Source organism: Rhodotorula toruloides (genome assembly GCF_000320785.1).
Source record: "Rhodotorula toruloides NP11 unplaced genomic scaffold Scaffold4, whole genome shotgun sequence".
Classification (NCBI taxonomy): Eukaryota; Fungi; Basidiomycota; class Microbotryomycetes; order Sporidiobolales; family Sporidiobolaceae; genus Rhodotorula; species Rhodotorula toruloides.
Window position 1 is genome coordinate 303067 of NW_015622964.1, and position 17837 is coordinate 320903.

General features: G+C 61.3%; 9 protein-coding genes across 9 annotated transcripts in view; 5 read left to right on the forward strand and 4 right to left on the reverse strand.

Annotated features, from left to right (window-relative positions):
* Positions 1-74: 74 nt before the first annotated feature.
* Positions 75-2496, reverse strand: RHTO_06125 (succinyl-CoA:3-ketoacid-coenzyme A transferase; the record flags this gene model as incomplete). The annotated part of the gene is made up of 10 exons (XM_016419786.1): positions 75-214; positions 282-656; positions 717-982; positions 1042-1164; positions 1232-1545; positions 1601-1662; positions 1743-1832; positions 1894-1917; positions 2268-2397; positions 2461-2496. 10 exons carry the CDS (start codon positions 2494-2496, stop codon positions 75-77), a joined length of 1560 nt encoding a protein of 519 aa, XP_016275240.1.
* A 378-nt stretch (positions 2497-2874) lies between these two features.
* Positions 2875-4070, reverse strand: RHTO_06126 (uncharacterized protein; the record flags this gene model as incomplete). Its single annotated transcript, XM_016419787.1, has 6 exons — positions 2875-3000; positions 3062-3094; positions 3151-3207; positions 3275-3613; positions 3681-3719; positions 3786-4070. 6 exons carry the CDS (start codon positions 4068-4070, stop codon positions 2875-2877), a joined length of 879 nt encoding a protein of 292 aa, XP_016275241.1.
* Positions 4071-5042: 972 nt separating this feature from the next.
* On the reverse strand, positions 5043-6145 carry RHTO_06127 (uncharacterized protein; the record flags this gene model as incomplete). Its single annotated transcript, XM_016419788.1, has 5 exons — positions 5043-5111; positions 5178-5234; positions 5295-5654; positions 5730-5786; positions 5852-6145. 5 exons carry the CDS (start codon positions 6143-6145, stop codon positions 5043-5045), a joined length of 837 nt encoding a protein of 278 aa, XP_016275242.1.
* A 560-nt stretch (positions 6146-6705) lies between these two features.
* RHTO_06128 (transcription elongation factor 1) lies at positions 6706-7623 on the forward strand (the record flags this gene model as incomplete). Its single annotated transcript, XM_016419789.1, has 6 exons — positions 6706-6763; positions 6827-6881; positions 6941-6998; positions 7072-7084; positions 7174-7218; positions 7301-7623. The coding sequence occupies 6 exons, from the start codon at positions 6706-6708 to the stop codon at positions 7621-7623; spliced, it is 552 nt and encodes a 183-aa protein (XP_016275243.1).
* A 293-nt stretch (positions 7624-7916) lies between these two features.
* Positions 7917-8593, reverse strand: RHTO_06129 (uncharacterized protein; the record flags this gene model as incomplete). Its single annotated transcript, XM_016419790.1, has 3 exons — positions 7917-7973; positions 8036-8391; positions 8521-8593. 3 exons carry the CDS (start codon positions 8591-8593, stop codon positions 7917-7919), a joined length of 486 nt encoding a protein of 161 aa, XP_016275244.1.
* An 83-nt stretch (positions 8594-8676) lies between these two features.
* Positions 8677-10411, forward strand: RHTO_06130 (ubiquitin system component Cue; the record flags this gene model as incomplete). Its single annotated transcript, XM_016419791.1, has 4 exons — positions 8677-9208; positions 9268-9392; positions 9469-10008; positions 10070-10411. The coding sequence occupies 4 exons, from the start codon at positions 8677-8679 to the stop codon at positions 10409-10411; spliced, it is 1539 nt and encodes a 512-aa protein (XP_016275245.1).
* A 199-nt stretch (positions 10412-10610) lies between these two features.
* Positions 10611-13722, forward strand: RHTO_06131 (C6 transcription factor; the record flags this gene model as incomplete). Its single annotated transcript, XM_016419792.1, has 6 exons — positions 10611-10805; positions 10876-10892; positions 10970-11012; positions 11067-11131; positions 11186-12325; positions 12387-13722. The coding sequence occupies 6 exons, from the start codon at positions 10611-10613 to the stop codon at positions 13720-13722; spliced, it is 2796 nt and encodes a 931-aa protein (XP_016275246.1).
* Positions 13723-14046: 324 nt separating this feature from the next.
* On the forward strand, positions 14047-16320 carry RHTO_06132 (histone acetyltransferase Gcn5; the record flags this gene model as incomplete). Its single annotated transcript, XM_016419793.1, has 10 exons — positions 14047-14742; positions 14797-15102; positions 15164-15277; positions 15336-15416; positions 15475-15537; positions 15594-15745; positions 15818-15929; positions 15985-16021; positions 16077-16196; positions 16253-16320. The coding sequence occupies 10 exons, from the start codon at positions 14047-14049 to the stop codon at positions 16318-16320; spliced, it is 1749 nt and encodes a 582-aa protein (XP_016275247.1).
* An 874-nt stretch (positions 16321-17194) lies between these two features.
* Positions 17195-17837, forward strand: part of RHTO_06133 (ubiquitin C) — a gene marked incomplete at both ends in the record, with an annotated part of 1158 nt that continues 515 nt past the window's right edge. Inside the window, 3 exons of the mRNA XM_016419794.1 lie at positions 17195-17458; positions 17523-17750; positions 17814-17837. Of these exons, the coding sequence (XP_016275248.1) occupies positions 17195-17458; positions 17523-17750; positions 17814-17837 (516 nt within the window). The remainder of the gene's footprint in view (positions 17459-17522; positions 17751-17813) is intronic.

The following is a 17837-nucleotide window of genomic DNA, read 5'->3' on the forward strand; positions in this document are numbered from 1 at the left end:
GGTGCAATATGACAAGCAGGCGAAAGAGATTTCTACAACCCGGAACGGAGAGGACGAGGACGAAAGTGCGCGGTCTATGCGTCCATGGTGACGAGATCGGGCGAGACCTCGTACTTTGCGCCGGTCGCCTTGCGGACGTCCTCCTCGGTGACGCCCGCCGCGAGCTCGGTGAGGATGAGCTTCTTTGCCTGGCGGTCGACTTGGAACACACACACTGCGCGCGAACAAAGACGGTCAGCTCAACGTTGCTGCGACGGGAAGTGAAGAGTAGCGAGACGCACAGTCGGTGATGATGGTCGAAACGCAGTTGACGCCGGTCAAGGGGAGGGAGCACTCGTCGAGGATCTTGTGCTTGCCGCCCTTGGCAACGTGGTCCATCACGACGACGACCTTTGTCTGCTCAGGGTTCGAGACGAGGTCCATCGCGCCTCCCATACCCTTGACCATCTTCCCGGGGATCATGTAGTTGGCGATGTCGCCCGAGGCGGAGACCTGCATCGCTCCGAGCATCGAGACGTCGACGTGGCCGCCGCGGATCATGGAGAAGGACTCGGCAGAGTCGAAGGTCGAGGCGCCGGGGAGGAGAGTGACGGTTTCCTTGCCGGCGTTGATGATGTCGGGGTCAACCTCCGACTTGGTGGGGTACGGGCCCATGCCTGTACGTCGACAAGCTATCAGTACGAGCACGAGAGAGTAGAGAAAGGAGTCGCACGCACCGAGGATACCGTTCTCAGACTGCATGTGGATAACCGTTCCAGGCTCGAGGAAGCTAGGCGCGAGCATAGGCATGCCGATGCCCAAGTTGACGTACATTCCCTCCTTCAACTCCTTCGCCGCACGCTTGACGATCCGCTCGCGGCGGAGACGCGCCTCGTCTTTGCCCATCGCGGCCTCGGACGCCGAACCGCCTGCGGAGGCCTCCTCGCGGAGGACTTCGATCTCGATCTGCTTGGGAGCGGTCGACTGGACGACGCGGTTGACGCTGGATCGTCCTGAGTCAGCTCGAGCGTGGGGAGGAGAAGGAGCGAAGCGCAGACGCACAAGATGCCGGGAAGGTGGACGTTGTTCGGGTCGAGCGAGCCAACGGGGACGATCTCCTCCGCCTCGACAATGGTCATCCTGGCCGAGCGAGCCATGGCGCCGGAGAAGTTCTGAGCGGCGTAGCTGGAGACGCAATACCGTCAGCCATGTTTCCCTCACGGAGGAACGGAGGAAAGGAAGCGCCACGCACCGGAAGACGCAGTTTCCGTACTCGTCCGCCTTCCAGACCTTGACAAGCGCATAGTCGCCCTTGATCGCCTCTTCCATCAAGTACCCCTTGCCGTTGAACTCGCGGACCTCCCTCGGCTTTCCAGGGACCTCAACCTCCTTGCCGCCCTCCGTGTACTTGATCGGGATCTCGCCAGTCTGAACGGCGGTACCGTAGCCTGCCGGAGTGTAGAAGGCGGGGATGCCGGCTCCGCCGGCGCGGCAGCGCTCGGCGAGGGTACCTTGGGGAGTGAGTTCGAGGGAGACCTTGCCGGTGAGGTAGAGCGACTCGAAGTGCTACGCGGTGGAGGGTCAGCGAAGACGTCGAGTCTTGTCGAGATACGCAACGCACCTTGTTGGCACCGAGGTAGGACGAGATCATCTTCGAGATCTGTCCCGAATGCAGGAGGGCACCTGTTCGGCGGCATCAGGCGTCAGCTCTTCGTGCACGTTCTGACGGTCGCAAGAGCATTTGTGGAGAGCATCTGACGCACCGAGACCCATCTTTCCGACACCCGCATTGTTCGAGACGCAAGTGAGGTTCTTGACTTCGGGGCGCTTTGCGAGGGCGCCGATGAGGGTGTCTGTACCGAGGCGGTCGGTTAGCTTTGGCTAGAGAAATACCTTAGGCGCAGGGCAGCGCACCTGCGGTACCGCACAACCCGAAGCCTGTGCAGAGAAGGAGGGAAAGGTACGTTAGTGGGAAGTTCAGTTTGCGCTGGTGCTGAAGGTATAGGCGATCGCGGCGGGACTCGTCAGAATCGACAAAGGTGTCAGCAGCCCGCAGCACTTGTCAAGCAGCAGCCGGAAGGACGAGGACAAGTTTCGGGAGGATGCGATCCTCCTCCCGCTAATATCGTCGAACAACGTCGTCCACACTGCTCGCAGCGTAAGCGGCCCTGCCCCGCACGGTGCACGTCCAGTCTATCAGCACATCCCGAATGCTAACACGCCCCCGGCCGGGGTGTAGCACATGAGCCGGCGAACCGCGGCAGGACCAGTTCGAACCTGCTGCTCACCTCCGGAAAGGACGATCGAGTCGCCCTTGACGTCCTTGACGGCCTCTTCCGCCGAGGGGTAGATCTTAGAGACTGTCTTCTTGACGTCGAGCCGCGCGGACGAGGTCGAGAAGGCGCGGGTCGGGAGCTGCTGAGGGAGGAAGCGGGGGGCTGTCAGCCGGCGCGTATGAGATGGCGCCCGAGCGAGACGCACGCGGGTGAGGAATCGGCGAGACGTGGAAACGAGCATGGCAGTCAACTACGGCGGCACGAAGGGGAAAGGGAAGGAGGAGAGCGAGCGAGAGAGCAAGTCGAGACGAGGGGAAATGAATATCCGCTCGCAAGCTGGTCTCGGATTATGCGATGCAGCGGCACTTGCACTCGCACAAGGACGCTCTCGTGCAGGATGATTCGACTGCAACGAGTGCGTGAGGCATCGAGGCGAGGGAAGCGACGACGAGAGAATCGGTTGCAGGTTCAAATGCTGGGGACGGAGGGAGTCGACGAGTCTACGAGTTGCCTTGCAGATGAGAGCGTAGAGACTGGTATTGGGCGGGAGGACGAGGCGAAGCGAGCTTGCGGAACGAGCGAAGCGGCGAAGGACGGGATTCTGCGCATTGGGCGTCTTCTACCAGTGACCAAGCTCACCACCACGCAGACGACGACGCTGGCGGTCAATTTGCGACTTGAGGACAAGCGGGCTGGCGAGCGAGTGCGGTGTGTGAGAATGAGGGGAGGCAGGAGCGGGCATTTCCTGCGAGAGCGAAGGGTAAGTCCAGGTCCCAGCCCTTGCGAGCAGCCAGGAGTTGACGCACTGGTCCGTAGTACGTGCCGACGAGGTCGGGATGCTGCAAGAGCGGGAGTCAGCGCCGCTGTAGAAGCGAAGGAAGCCGGGCAACGGCACCGCGTAGATGGCGAGTTTGGCGTCGCCGATCGCGCCGCAGATCAGGTCGTCAGAGGGCTGGGCGAGAACCCACAAACAGTCAGCTCAGCCGTTGCTTGCCCTCATCTGGCGACCTGGAACGCACAAAGAGGCTGTAGGATCGCATGTTGGTGATGTAGTTGAACACATTGATGCTCAAGAGAACCAGTCGTCGAAAGAGTTCCCCCTCACTGCCGTGCTCCAGTATAATCGAGCAGGCGCGATGCGTTGCGGAGGCGCTCGAGGTGATGTGACCCAACCAGTCGTATTTCGACGCGCCGTTGGGGGCCTCCTCGGTGGGATTGGGTGTGGCAGTCGGCACGTTGGATAGGATGCTGCGCAAGAGCCGGGTAATGGTTGACTGTCCCTGCTTGTGACGCGCCCATTCCACCCTGAAGCCTGGCTCAGCACGTTGCCAGCCCTCAGGCATGGCCGCGACCGGCAGCTGTGCAGCGTACCGACAGTGGTTGTCGGTAGAAATCTTGGAAATGCAGAAGTGGAGCCGTACTCACGCTATGCGTGAAAGCCACCTCGAAACTGCCGTACGCAAGCTGCGTGTGCGTTGGCGCGACAGAGATCAGGGGTCCGCTGCGCTTCATGGAAGAATCGTCGCGTACAATGACACCTTGCCGGAGACGGCCAGTCTGTCCAACGAGGTCGATGCTGTCCTCGTGATCGGCGCGCTCGGCAGCGACCGTCGCAAACTTCATGCAGCCGATGAGGGCCTGGACGCCGGTCTTGAAGTCGCCGGACATGCCCAACTTGCTGTAGACCTTCATCATGTGCGGGATCAGGTCGCGCTCGATGGCGCGGTGGCACGACCACGGGGCGAGGCAGTAGTTGTCGTACGCCTCGCGGAAGCCTGGGAACGTCTCGAGTGGCTGGGGGAGAGGGTGATGCATCGTGGACGTGCAGGATTGCCGGCGTAGATGAAGAGAGAAGCAAAGAGAAGCAAGGTACGAAGTTGGGAAGAAGCGACAGGTCGCGAGGTCGACGGTTTCGAGCGGGACATCCGCGGCGCCCGAATTGCGCGTCTGGCAGTCAGCACAGCGTAATACTACGTGTGGCCGTCCCTCGCAGTCGTCAGCAATCCGTCCCGTCTCCTTGCAACATCCAGCGTCGCCAGCAGGAACCAATCGACCCGCACGCGCTCGTCTGGAAGAGATGGCGCCCGAGGGAGTCTCGTGCAGAATCCCTGTCGTGAGGTGTCGCATGGTATATGCGACGCGCTCAGCGTCGTGTGTCGCCGTGGCGCTTGGCGAGATGGGCGATGAGAGGCGAGAAGAAAGCGAGCAGCCAGCCTCGTGGACGCGCGTGCTAGCGTCAACGCTTCTTGGCGAAAGTAGGAAGCTGGATAACGTGCGCGGTATGCTCAGCGGGCGGGAGCAGGCGAAGGGCAGGTGAGAAGGCGGGTACGGGGCGACGAGGGTGAGGAGGGAATGACGCGTTGGGGCGCTTCTGCTGGCGAGCGATTGAGCTGAAATGCTCTCAGACAGCGTGCGAACGCAAGGTCAGCTTCTGAAGACCGGGAGAAGAGGTACGGTGGAGGGAGGACAAGAAAGAGAATTCACCCAGACTTCACACCGAATTGCACACGCTACGGATTCTAGAGCTACTCGCAGCGGAAGAGGGAGCGGAACAGGTGCAGTCACCAGCCGCGATCACGGAAGAGGCTTATGGACAACCGTAGAGGTGAAGAAGGCGTCCCTGATTACTGCCTGCGAAGCGTTCACTGCCTTTAACCACGCTACTCCCGCTGGTCAATTCCCATCTTGAGCGGAGGCAGAAAGACGGACGAGTCGGCCGCGCAAGGGGCGAGACGCGTGAGAGGAGAAGGAAGGAAGAGGATGGGGCGTGACGAGGGAAACAGTCAGTCATCCCTGGCAGCTTGAGGACTTCGCCAGGCATACGGGATCGAAAAAAGTGCCAACAAGGTCGATATGCTGCCCGGGGACTAGGAGTTAGCGGAAGCGAACGACGGGGAGGAACAAAGAGGACGAGGTCCGAACCGTATAGATGGCTGCGTGGCGGTCGCTGATGACGCTGCATAACAGATCGTCGGATGGCTGGTATGTAGCACACACGAGTGAGCCCATTGCGAAGCTTTGACAGAGAGTTAGGCTCACCCAGAGTTGAGACCGCGAGCCGAGGTAACGGAGTGCGAGGTCGTAGTTCTGGCAGTTGATATTGAGGAGAGCGAGGCATCGCAGCAACTGTTCATGACCGTCGTGCTCGACGATGGTCGCGCACAGGCGGGAAGTTGCCGATTCGGACGACGAGATGTATTTGAGCCAGTCCCTCTTCTCAGCGCCGTTGTAAGCCGTCGTAGTCTGCCCATGGTCGCCTTGAGGGTCTCTCAGCTCGATCGATTCCAGCGCGGCTCGGATGAGGCGGCTGATGGTTGACCGCCCTTCCTTGAATTTTGCCCACTCGGTTCGCAAGTGGTGGTCGACGGCCTGCGAGATGTTTCTGGGGTGCCAAGCTCCCTGCAGGTCGTGACAATGGTCAGTTCACCCCCCAAGAAAGAGAGCGGCCAAAGGCGGGCGGGAGATCAGGCTTACGCTCCGCTGAAACCGCACGGCGTCTCGGTACTCGTCCTGGAAGTCGGCGTAGCCCGTCTCCTCAGCAGAACAAGCCATTCTGGTCAGTGAGGCGCCTTCTTGTGTCGAGAAACTCGACGCACGATGTAGCCTTTCTGCAACACACCGGCCGGCGATATGTTATCCTCATCCGCTGCGGATTGGGCAGCGTCGGCGGCATGCCTCATGCAAGCTACAATAGCCTCGATACCGCGACGAAGATCGCCTGGCATTGCCTCGTGGCCCGCCTCGATGCGCTTTTGGCGAGATTCTTCAATCCCTCGAACAAGTTCGCGCTCGATGATCTGGTGCGGCGACCAAGGGACATGCAGCAGCGCGTCGTACGCTTCGCGGAAGCCTGGAAAGTTCTCGAGGAAGTCGGGCAGCGGGTAGCGCATAGCGAGTCGGTGAGGAGAAGGCGAAAGAAGCGCGAGAAGGGAACAGGACGAGGGCGAAAGACGTCGACCGCGGGCCTTCCGCGGACCTTCCGCTCAGGAAAGATTCCCTGTTGATGCGCACGGAGTATCCGGCGGACTCCCCGACCAACGAGGCACCGCAAAGTGCCCTGTCCTCGTTGAAGGTCACGTTAGGAGGAGCGCCGCACCAATGCAGCGTGCACGCCGGTAAGGAGCACGTGCACGGTGAGTAAACGGGGCATCGAGATGCAAGAGCGCATCCCTGTGGATCCCTATCCAGCGCGAGCGAAGCGGCAGAGGTTTGCGAGGAGGACAGGGTGTCGCAACTGGCTGTGGAAGGTCGCGCTGCCTCAGACGGCGCCGTCCAAATCTGGATGGTTCGCAAAGCCCTTTCTAGCCCATTAACCGTGAGCTGGGCGACAAGTCGGAGTGTAACCCTCCTCATCAGCGAACTCGCGGGTTTCCTCTCGACACACCACTCTCTTTCGCTGCCGAGCCCATTCTAGACGTCCAGAGACCGTCCGAAGCTCCGGATACTCGACATGGGTAAGAGGAAGTCCAGCAAAAAGCCGCAGGTCAAGCGCATCAAGCAAGTTCTTGGTCCGTCGCCTGTTTTCCGCCAACCTGCGTCTTCCACCGCACTGACGAGCTTCTGTGAGACAGACAAGTCATTTCGATGCCTGTTCTGCGCTCACCAGGGCAGCGTGACCTGCAAAATGTGCGTGAGGACCGCGTACGGTCCGTGTGGTGCGCGAAGCTGATGAAGCCGGCTCGCAGGGATATGAAGACGCGGATAGGGCGGTTGGACTGCAAGGACTGCGGGCAGAGCTTCCAGGTGCGTACCGCGACCATCGCTCAGGCGGGATGAGCTGCGGCTGACTCGTTGCTCCTCCTCGTACTCACAACAGGCCGACATCAACCGTGAGTCTCGCGCGAGCGACGAGCAGGATTGCTGGATTGTGTCAAGTGGGTGGAGTGATCAAGCTGACGAGCTGGCGTGACTTCCGCAGACCTCTCTGAGCCGGTCGACCTCTACTCGCAGTGGATCGACGCCTGTACGTCCCTTTCTTCTGCACTCGTTCGCTCGCGCGAACCCGCTGCGACACAACGAGGCTGACATCTACTTGCTGCCCACAGGCGAAGCCGTCAACCGCGATGCCGCTCCTCCGCCCAAGACTCCCGCCGCCGCCTCCGGTACGGGCAAGAAGCTGCAGCAGAAGAAGAAGCGACGAGCCGCTGGGTCTGACGAGGACGACGAGGAAGAGGAGGAGGATGGAGACTATGACGAGCGGAGGGAGAAGCAGAGGGGACGGGACTTGAGCGAGGAGGAGGAGGAGGAGGAGTTGCCGGATCTGCGGCCGAAGAAGAAGAAGAGGGTCGAGGATGATGATGAAGAGGAGGAGGCACAGGCGACTGGAGATGAAGGCGGAGCGGCGGGAGGAGACGATGACGACGAGTGAAGGATCAGTAGCGCACTAGCGCTCTCCTTTGCCCAATCCGACAGCTGTGTTGTACCGCTATCCTTGCCTGCGCGAACGCGCTGCTGACTGGATCGCCCTCGCTGCCTGACCGGATCGAAGAGCAGAGGGGAGTCAGAGCCTCGCAGTGTTACAAGTGGATTGGTGGCCAAGGATGGCGAGAAAGCAGGCTGAATAGGGACAACGACAGGGCGATTAGGTAAGACTGCTAGTAGGGGAACTGCGGTGGTTGGCGAACACGGAAGGGACGTGCAAGGGATGACGAGCGGCGAGACTTAGATGGCGGCGAAGAAGGGAGGAGGTGGAGGGACTGCCGACGACGATGTCTCTGTCTGCGTACGGTCCGCGTTAACATTCGTCCGGCCGAGTCGCTGGAAGAATAGGTGCAACGTACCTCTGCGACCGCCGCTCGCGCATTCCCGCTCACACGCAACCACCTTCCAACCCTGCCGCGCTCCTCCTCCCACCTCCTTCTCGCCTTCCCGCTATTCCTCGCCACTTCGTTGCCGATGACTCCGCCCACGATGGCGCCCAGGACGATCCACAAGACGAATCCCCAGAACAGCGCGCCACAAAACCTGTAGCGTGCTCGCCGGTCCGCCGCTCGAAGGCCTGTCGTGTATGCGTGGAGGTCGAGTTGCGTGTGGGGAGTGTTTGGGACGGGCAGGGAGTGGAAGGCGGTGGGGCCGGAAGGGTGGGAAGGGATTCGGGCGCCTGAGGTCGAGGGGAAGGGGTGCGAGGACGGTCCGCCTGCAGGGTGTGGTGACGTTTGCTCTGGAAGTTCTGAGTATGGCGGAGCTGTTTGCGCGGACCACAAGCGAGTGTGGGCGGGTTGAGTGAGCGAGTTCGTCATGGGCTGATGAGGAAGAGTGGACGAACGAGCGGTTCCTGGGAGAAGCTGCGAGTGCTCCGACTGAGCTGGCTGGGTAACAGAAGACTTCTTCGCAGGCATTTCGAGCGGTCAGAGCGAAGCGAGCGGTGTGGTCGCTTCCAACCCTCTCCTCGCCGCCTCTTGACCAGTGTGACTACGCTCGAATGTCACAGGCAGAGCAGCTGGACACGTTACAGGCTCTCTTTCCCTCACACAGTCGATCCCTACTCGCCAAATACCTCGCAGCGTCCAGCTACAACGTCGAAAGAGCCTTTGCCGCTATCGAGCGGAATGAGGCGATCGTCGAGGCAGGCGGGAGCAGGAAGCGGCGTAGAAAGAAGGTAGAGAACGAGGGACTCGCTGGGTGGATCCGGCGGGACAAGCAGGTGAAGACGGGCGAGGTACTTATCCTGAGTGACTCGGAGGACGACAAGGACCCCCTTCCTTCCGCTCCTGCGACCAGCAAATCCGCGTTCGACCTGCTCAAGCCCTCGAGGACTCCTGCTACTGCCTCTCAGCCCGCACCGACCCATGTCAACCTTCCCCCGCTCACCGTCTCGACCCCTGCCCTCGTTGCGAAACACACGAACGGGCTCGTGACGCTCGTTGAGGATGCCTTGCCGCCCGAACTCGCTGCACGACTGTACGTCAAAATGGTGAAGGAGAGCGTCGGGGAAGGAGAGGGAGACAGGGCTTGTCAGTCGTTCCCGACTCTGCCAGCTTGCGCGCGACTGACTGATTTTCACCTCTCTCAGGGTCGCAAAACAAGTGGTACCTCGTCGACCGAGAAGTCACTTCGCCTCATACTTCTTGCTTCTACCGCGAATTGCCGGAGAAGCTGAGTGCGGAAGCAGGCTACGATGCCGCTGGTTTCGACGAGGTGCGTCCTTCGTTCGCTCCAGCTCTACCTATGTCGGCCATTCGTTACTGACCGCTTCTCGGAGGAGTCCGCACAGTACTGGTACAACGGTGTCAAACGGACTGCTCGCGCTTTCACCCGCGACCAGGACGAAGCCCGCCAACTCGTCGGCGAGTTCGTCCGCACGCTGCTGGCAGGTCGAGAGCGACATCCGCTCGAATGGGACGGTGACTGGCTGCCGAACGTCGCGGTCGCCAACTGCTACCGCGGATCGAAGGAAAGCGTCGGGTTCCATTCGGACGTCCTGCAGTACCTCGGGCCGTATCCGACCATCGCCTCCCTCACACTTGGCTGCACCCGCCCTTTCCGGCTACGGCCTTTCATCCCATCTTCGCAGTCCTCCTCAGACGGTTCCGCCCAGCCTCCACCTCAGATCCGTACGCTCGACATCATTCTCCCGCACAACTCGCTCCTCATCATGCACGCCGGCTGTCAAGAGCGGTACAAGCATGCGGTACCGCCTATGAACGGGATGGACGTCTTTCGATTGCCTCGAGGAAGCCTCGATACGAGCGAGGCGTTCCCGAGGGAGGAGAAGGACGAGCTAGAGCGCAAGAAGTGGAACGAGCGGATCAACGTGCGTTGCCTGGCGCTTTAACTGTCTCTGCCAATCTTTCTGACGTCCCGTGACCTCGCAGCTCACCTTCCGACACTATCGCGCCGACTTTGCTCCTCGCACGTCCTTCTCTCCTCCCGGCTACCTTGGCACGCCTCTCTGCGCCTGCGGAGTACCCTGCACCCTCCGCCCTGACGGTCGCGGCCGCGCACGGGCATCCCTCGCCCGACAGCACGGCAAGGCAGCGGAGGGAGACGAGCAGGACGAGATGGTCTTTTTCTGGGTCTGCAATGCGGGCGCGGCGAACGGCGGCAAAGGGTGCAACACGTGGAGGCTGCTGGACATGGAGAAGGAAGGTCGGGGGAAGTGGTTTGCGGGCAGGAAGAAGCGAGACGAGGAGGACGAAGCGGTCAAGGCGGGATAGGAGCCATTCTCGCTTGGCGGGTGCGGCGGTCTCGGATCGTAGCGAGTACTGTGTACTGAAGCTCGTATGACTCTACACGGCGCTCCTCGATTTTCGTGAGCCTGAAAGATAGCGGGCGAGCCGCTATCGGCGGGTTGTCCTCCTCGTTCTCGCTTCACCCGCCGTACGAACAGCTGCGAGGCCCGCGCGCACTGCTACTATGCCTCCTAGAGCTAGCACGTCCCGCTCACCGCCTACGAACGACATCCACGTCGCGGCGTCTCCGCCCGCCGCGAGTTCATCAACAGCTCCTACAACCTCAGCGAGTGGCACGGGAGACGGGCTGGAGGGTAAGACGAGCGCTGCTGGACCGGACAGGAAGGGCAAGAAGAAGTCACAGCGCCCCAGCTGGTCGGTGGGTCCCGGACCTTCTCCCTCTCTCCTCATCCTTGTTTAGCTAACCTTGCGCTTTCTTTCGCTGGCAGTGCACCGAATGTACCAGGTACGCACACACCTCGGCCCAGCGTCTGCAGCGCCGACTCGAAGCGCAAGGACTGACTTAACGTGTTCCTCATCCAGACGGAAGATCCGCTGTGACCGTGTCGTGCCCGGCTGTGGACAGGTGCGTTCGTTGAGTGCTTGTGGAAGGATCGACTGACACGACCCTCCCCTACAGTGCATCAAGCGCGGCAAAGTCCACCTGTGCCGGTTAGAGGACGACAATGTCGGACTTGTTCCTCCGTACGCTCGTCTGTCAGTGCCCCGCCATGACACGCTGACCATCTCGGTCTACAGTGGAGGCTCGACACCCGTCTCTGCCCTCTCAACCGCTTCTGGCCCGCCGCGGTTAGCAACCTCGAACGAATACGAGGCCATCTCCCGCTCGGTCAACGTTGTTCGCCAACGTCTCCACCATCTCGAGCGAGTCTTGCGCGCTTTCGTTCCTCAACCTGATGCTGTCGACGACACTGGCAACCCCATGTGGGGTGTCGACCTCAACCGCCTGCGACATGACGTCCCTTCCGCTGCTCTCCCGACGCCGTCCACTTCCGCCCTCAACACTCCTCTTGCCGGCGACTTTCTTTCCCTCCACCCTATCTCGCCTCACCAGCAGCAGGCAGCGCCGCGAGACAACGAAGTTGAAGCGGCCGTCACGCTCGAATTCCTCGCTCTCGGCCATGACAGCAAGGAGAGTCACTTCTCCCGCGCCGAGCTCCGGCGACCGTCGAACGACGCAGACGAGCGTTTGCCTATCGCGCTGGAGCGCTCGTCTACGACAGCTGCGCCCCACGCTGCAACTGGACCCGCTGCGGACGGTGTCGGTTCTTCTACAGGAACTCATCTGTCAGCGGTGGATGCGGTCCTCCCAGACGAAGCGACCGGTCACGCCTACGTCGAGTTCTCGCTTGAACACGTCTTGTGGCAGCACGGCGGCACCCACACGGGCCAATTCCGACAAGAAGCGGCGCAGTTCCATTCCTGGGGTCCCGAGCGAGCGACCAAGGTCAACCAAGCCTGGCTTGCGCTCTACTTCGCCGTACTTTGCGTCGCCGTCAAGCACATGACGCCCGAGGACATCGACAAGTACGGCATCGCGACTCAGGAGCAGCGCCCGCTCGCCAAGCGCTTCTTCGACGCCGCAGTTGACGCGCTCTACCGCTCGAACTTCATGGCCAAGCACTCGATCTACGCCGTCCAGGCAATCAACCTCTTCGCCGTCTCGTGCCAAGACGTCGGCGAATCGGACCTCATTGCGACGCTTCTCGCAGCCGGCTTGCGGATCGCCCAGGCGCTCAACCTTCATCGCTTCCGGAGCGATGCCGAGTGGGATGCGAAGCGGCGGAAGAACGGCGTCGACCCGACGAGCGAGCAGGGTATCAAGGGCTTGATTGAGCGCGAGATCCGTAAACGGGTCTGGTACGGCCTCGTCACCGAGTGAGTGCGCTCCGTCGACTCCACCCTTCCTGAGCTGACTCTCGCTCGCTCGCTCTCGCAGAGACTGGATATCTCATCACGGCCGACGGGCCTATTTCATCTCGCCAACACACTTCTCCACGCCTCTCCCGCTCAACTGCACCGACGAAGACCTCGCCGCTGGTCGCATGGTCAACCGCCCGCAGGACGAACCCACCGAGGCGTCCAAGACGATCCTGCTCTATAAGGTCGCCGACTGCATGCGGCGCTTCTTCGAGCACATCCACACGCACTCGGCCCTCTCGTATCCGAACTGCCTCGAGGCGGATCGCGCGCTGCGAAGCATCATCCTCGACGGCCCGGCGTTCCTCAAGGCCGAGATGAGCGGCGCCGAGGGCTACCCGTCTTGGACTGCGAAATTCCGACACTACTGGATCATTTCGATCTCGCACAAGCTCCTCGTCGTCCATCGAACCTTCCTCACCGTCCCCGACGAGCGCTTTGCCTACTCTCGCCGCGTTGCGACCGAAGCAGCGCGGAGCATCATCCAGCAACTCGCTCGCAGTCCGCCGAACTCGATCTCAGCGTACTGGACCTTGCCGTACCACACCATCTCGGCTGCGACAACCCTCATGCTCGACATTTTCCAGTCGCCCGAGGACCCGAGCGTCCCCGTCAAGCGCGTCGAGGTGCAGCATGCGCTCTACGAGCTGCAGCAGCTTGCGCCAAGCAGTCACATCGCCGCTCGAGGCGTTTCACTCTTGTCGACTCTGCTGGCGGAGGAAACCAAGCATCGCGCGATGGACGAACAAGGCGGCATGTCGCTGGCGCCCGACTCGTTCGCCGCTTCGCCGGGCGAATCAGCCCGCCTCGACACGGTCGCCAAGCGCATCGCTTCATCGAGCTCGGCAGCTATCTCTGTCCCGCCTCTCCCGGTCGTCACGCCCAGCGTTGCCACGAGCAAAACTCCCTTCTTCGCGTCGAATGCCTCCTCGTCCACCTCGCTGCGCCTACCGCCGGTCCCCGAGCAGACCAACGAGTCTGAGCCGACCTTTGTCCTGCCCGACCCGTCCGCCCACGTCCTCCCTTCCGCGCCCCTCTCGCAACAAGCACTCGAAGCACTCTTTGCTGGCCTCGGCGGCTCGTACTCGACGTCCGAGCCGGACGGCAGCGGCTTCGGGATGTCAGAATCGCTCGTCGCGCAGGACCCGATGGCGCGCGACGCGCTCCAGTCGAGCGTGCCTGGTGCCAGCGAGTCGGGGCTGTTCGACTTGACGGGCATGGGACTCGGCGACGACCCGGCTATCGATTTTTGGCGGTTGTTGCATCCGGAGGGAACGGGCGAAGACGACGGAATGCTCGGGCTGGAGATGGCGGGTGTGGGGCATGGTATGGAGCAGTCGGCGTGGACTGCGTAGATTGTACAGCGGTCTGTAAGCGTGGTCATTCGGCATGAGCGGGCGAGGGGGAGAAGGGAGAGCTAGCAAGTCAGTGAGCGATTCGAGCGAGGTTGCGCTGCTTCAGCAAATGCGAGTGCACCGACCAGGGTTTCTTTGCGAGACCTTTGGCCCTTCTAGCGATGCGGGCGAGTCGTGGTCGCGAGCAACCCTCTCGTGAACTGATGAAGACGGTCTGTCGAAGTTCACTCGCTGTCAACTCGCTCTGGCTGGCTCAATCTGCTTTCGTGACGGCTAAATAGGCAACCTGCACGCGTGAGATACCGCCAGCGCCCGCCAGAAACCATGGCGAAGCGGTCTCCTCCTCCTGCCCCCTCGCCCGCCAACTCGAAGCGACAACGTCTCTCGCCCACCCGGTCAGCCGCAACGTCCCGCACAGGCACTCCAACATCCATTACAGCACCCTCGCGCGCCCTCTCACCCGGCCAGGACTCGCTCTCGTCCCTCACCGACGACGAGTCGCGAGGGTCCAGTCCTGAAGTCCAACTCGCCGCAGCAGTCAAGTCTGCACCGCCGACTGCTGCGCAACCGGCTCCTAGTACGAACGGCAGTCGAGCGAGCAGTCCTCGGAAGGCGGGAGGGCGGAAGAAGGGACGGGGTGCGGCTGCTCCTGCGGAAGTCGAGGATGCGGAACGGGTGGCAGAGGCAGCGGCAGAGGGTCATCACGTCGTCAGTGCCAAGACGGTACCCTCGTCTGAGCCTGGGCGAGGCGGCGCGGCGAATGGGTCAGGCGCAACGGCAGGAAAGGGATCGCGGGCTACGCAGGGAGGGAAAGGCAGACGGGGAGAAGAGGCGCTCGAGCATGCGGTTGCGGCGCGAGAGGAAGTGGAGCGACGAAGAGCGCAGCTGAAGGAGGTCAACGGCGTGGGAGTTGCAGGGGCGCGGGCACTTGACCAGGATCCAAAGGCTGTCAAGGTCAAGGAGGAAGATGTTGACGTCGAGGTTGTGCACGGTGAGGATGCCGAAGAGGTGACGGAGGCGGTACGTCTTTCCCATGGGGCCGATTTCGATGCGAAGCTGACTCTCGCCTCGCAGCCTCGGAAGGAGCGACCTTCCATCGCCGAAGAACGCGCCGGCATTATCCGCTTCCCCGTCGTGACGAATGACGGCAAGCCCGAATCGATGATCATTCTCACCGGCCTCAAGAACATCTTTCAGAAGCAGCTGCCGAAGATGCCGCGCGAGTACATCGCTCGACTCGTCTTCGACCGCGCGCATTACAGCCTGGCGATTGTCAAGAGGGGACTGGAGGTCGTTGGCGGGATCACGTACAGGCCGTTCGACGGGCAAGGGTTTGCGGAGATCGTCTTCTGTGCGGTCACGGGTACCGAGCAGGTGAAGGTGCGCTGGCTTGACTGCTATTCTCAGTGGGCTACGAGCTGATACACGGCTTGTCCCGCAGGGTTACGGCTCGCACATGATGAACCACCTCAAGGACATCGTCAAAGAGACGACCAAGTGCATGCACTTCCTGACGTACGCCGACAACTACGCTATCGGCTACTTCAAGAAGCAGGTGCGTTCACCCTCCCACTACGCCTGCTGCTTTGCGCTAACGAAATTGTCGAACGCAGGGCTTTTCGAAGGAGATCAAGCTCGACCGGAGCGTGTGGGCGGGTTACATCAAGGACTACGAGGGCGGTACGATCATGCACGCAAGTCGCGCGCCTCTCGGTCGCTTAATAAGCTCCGAACTAACACGTTCTTGCACAGTGCGCCATGTTGCCCCGCGTCGAGTACCTCAAAGTCTCCGCCATGCTCGCCCAACAAAAAGAGGTGCGTCTCCCCGCCCTCCTCCTCCTCATCACGGCTTAACCTCCTTCCTGGCGCAGCTCATCCGCTCCAAGATCCGCCTCTTCTCCCAATCGCACGTCGTACATCCCGGCTTGGCGTTCTTCGCGCAACATCCGCCCGGGACGAAGATCGATCCGAGTTTGGTGCCGGGGTTGAAGGAGAGTGGGTGGACGCCTGAGATGGACCAATTGTGCGTTCGCCTCCGCATGCGGTCCCCCTCTCTCTTTTGCGGTGAGCTGATAGAGCTGCTTGGCGAATACAGGACCAGACGACCGAAGCGAGGCCCACAGTTCGCGGTGATGAAGAAGCTCCTCACACTCATGATCGACCACCCAAGCTCATGGGCGTTCGCGAACCCGGTCAACGCCGAAGAGGTGCGTAGAGTAGCTTGTAAGGGAGGCGAGCGTCCGCTAACACTCGAGCGAGCAGGTCACGGACTACTACAACGTGATCAAGGAGCCGATGGGTCCGTTCCCTCTCCCTCTTAAATGTCAACACTCACTGATGCTCGTCCGCAACAGACCTCGCGACGATGGAGTCGAAGCTCGAGGCGAACAGCTACGAGACGCTCGACCAGTTCCTCCACGACGCGCGCCTCATCTTTGCCAACTGCCGGCAGTACAACGATGCCCAGTCGAACTGTGCGTGCCCCTTTACCTCTTTCGATATTGCGACTGACGCTGCTGCTCCTGTACAGACGTCAAGAACGCCAACAAGCTCGAAAGCTACCTCAACGAGCAGATCAAGGTCTTTGTCGACCCGTGATCCCGCCTGCCGCCCTTTATGACTCGCACAACTGCCGTGCCCTGCCTCTCTCTACACCGTGTTGCTATACTATTCCATCCAGCCCAGCGACGGAGCCATGCGGTCAAAGTCCGCCTCTTCGCCTCCTCCCGCTTCTTCCTCGCTCGCTCGCTTCTGGCCCGCTTGACCAGAGCCTCGCCTACGATGGCAGATCCCTCGGATGCGCCAGGATCGATTCGCTGAGCTGACGGAGCGGTGCGTTCGAAGAGTTGCCTGTTTGCGCAACTTGGCTATTCGCTCGGGAGAGAACGCGACGGAACGCTCCGCAGCCGAACAATCTCGACGGCGGGCGAGGCGCAACTCTCGCAAAGCGACAGTCAGCACACAGCGAAAGCAAGCTCTGCTCGCCTCGCTCCCTTCGTCTCTTGCACCCGCCCACTTCACTCGACCACTCGCACTCGAGCGATTCGGATCTCGTGAGTCGAGTTTGTATTGGCGCAGACACTCTCGCTTGTAATCGCTCGCTGACTGATTAGCCCCGTCATCGCCACCCCGCACAGTCACTCACACACTCTCGGACACGCACATTCTCCTCACACACACACTCGCACACTCGACTCAAAGCATCGTGAGTCTCGTTCTACCAGGCCAGCGGCGCGCGCGTGGTGGATGGGGGTTCGGGCGGGAAGTGGCGGGCGAGACGAGGTTCGCTGGGCGCGGTGGCGGCTTTGTGGGCACGCAAGAGTGTTGCACGGTGCTCAGAGGGTTCTGTGTAGCTGCTCGTAGTGCCCGATCACACAGACTCGGCGTCGGCGTGGACTTGCTCGCTGACCTCCTCCTCCTCATCTGGCTCGCACACCTCCTCCTCCTCCTCGTCTCGCTCTCGCCACAGACCATGCAGATCTTCGTCAAGACCCTCACCGGCAAGACCATCACCCTCGAGGTTGAGTCGTCGGACACGATCGACAATGTCAAGGCCAAGATTCAGGACAAGGAGGGCATCCCTCCCGACCAGCAGCGCTTGATCTTCGCGGGGAAGCAGCTCGAGGATGGTCGTACTCTTTCGGATTACAACATCCAGAAGGAGTCGACCCTTCACCTCGTGCTGCGTCTCCGCGGAGGCATGCAGATCTTTGTCAAGACGTTGACGGGCAAGACCGTGTGTTGCCCTCCTTTCTCCTCGTTCTCTCGCTCCTCTCGCTGACTGGCACGCTCCCTTGCAGATCACCCTCGAGGTTGAGTCGTCTGACACGATTGACAACGTCAAGGCCAAGATCCAGGACAAGGAGGGAATCCCTCCCGACCAGCAGCGCTTGATCTTCGCGGGGAAGCAGCTCGAGGATGGTCGTACTCTTTCGGACTATAACGTCCAGAAGGAGTCGACCCTTCACCTCGTGCTGCGTCTCCGCGGAGGCATGCAGATCTTTGTCAAGACGCTGACGGGCAAGACGGTGTGTTCTCTTCCTTCTCCTCTTTCTCTCGCTCCTCTTGCTCACCCGCACGCTCCCTTGCAGATCACCCTCGAGGTCGAGTCGTCG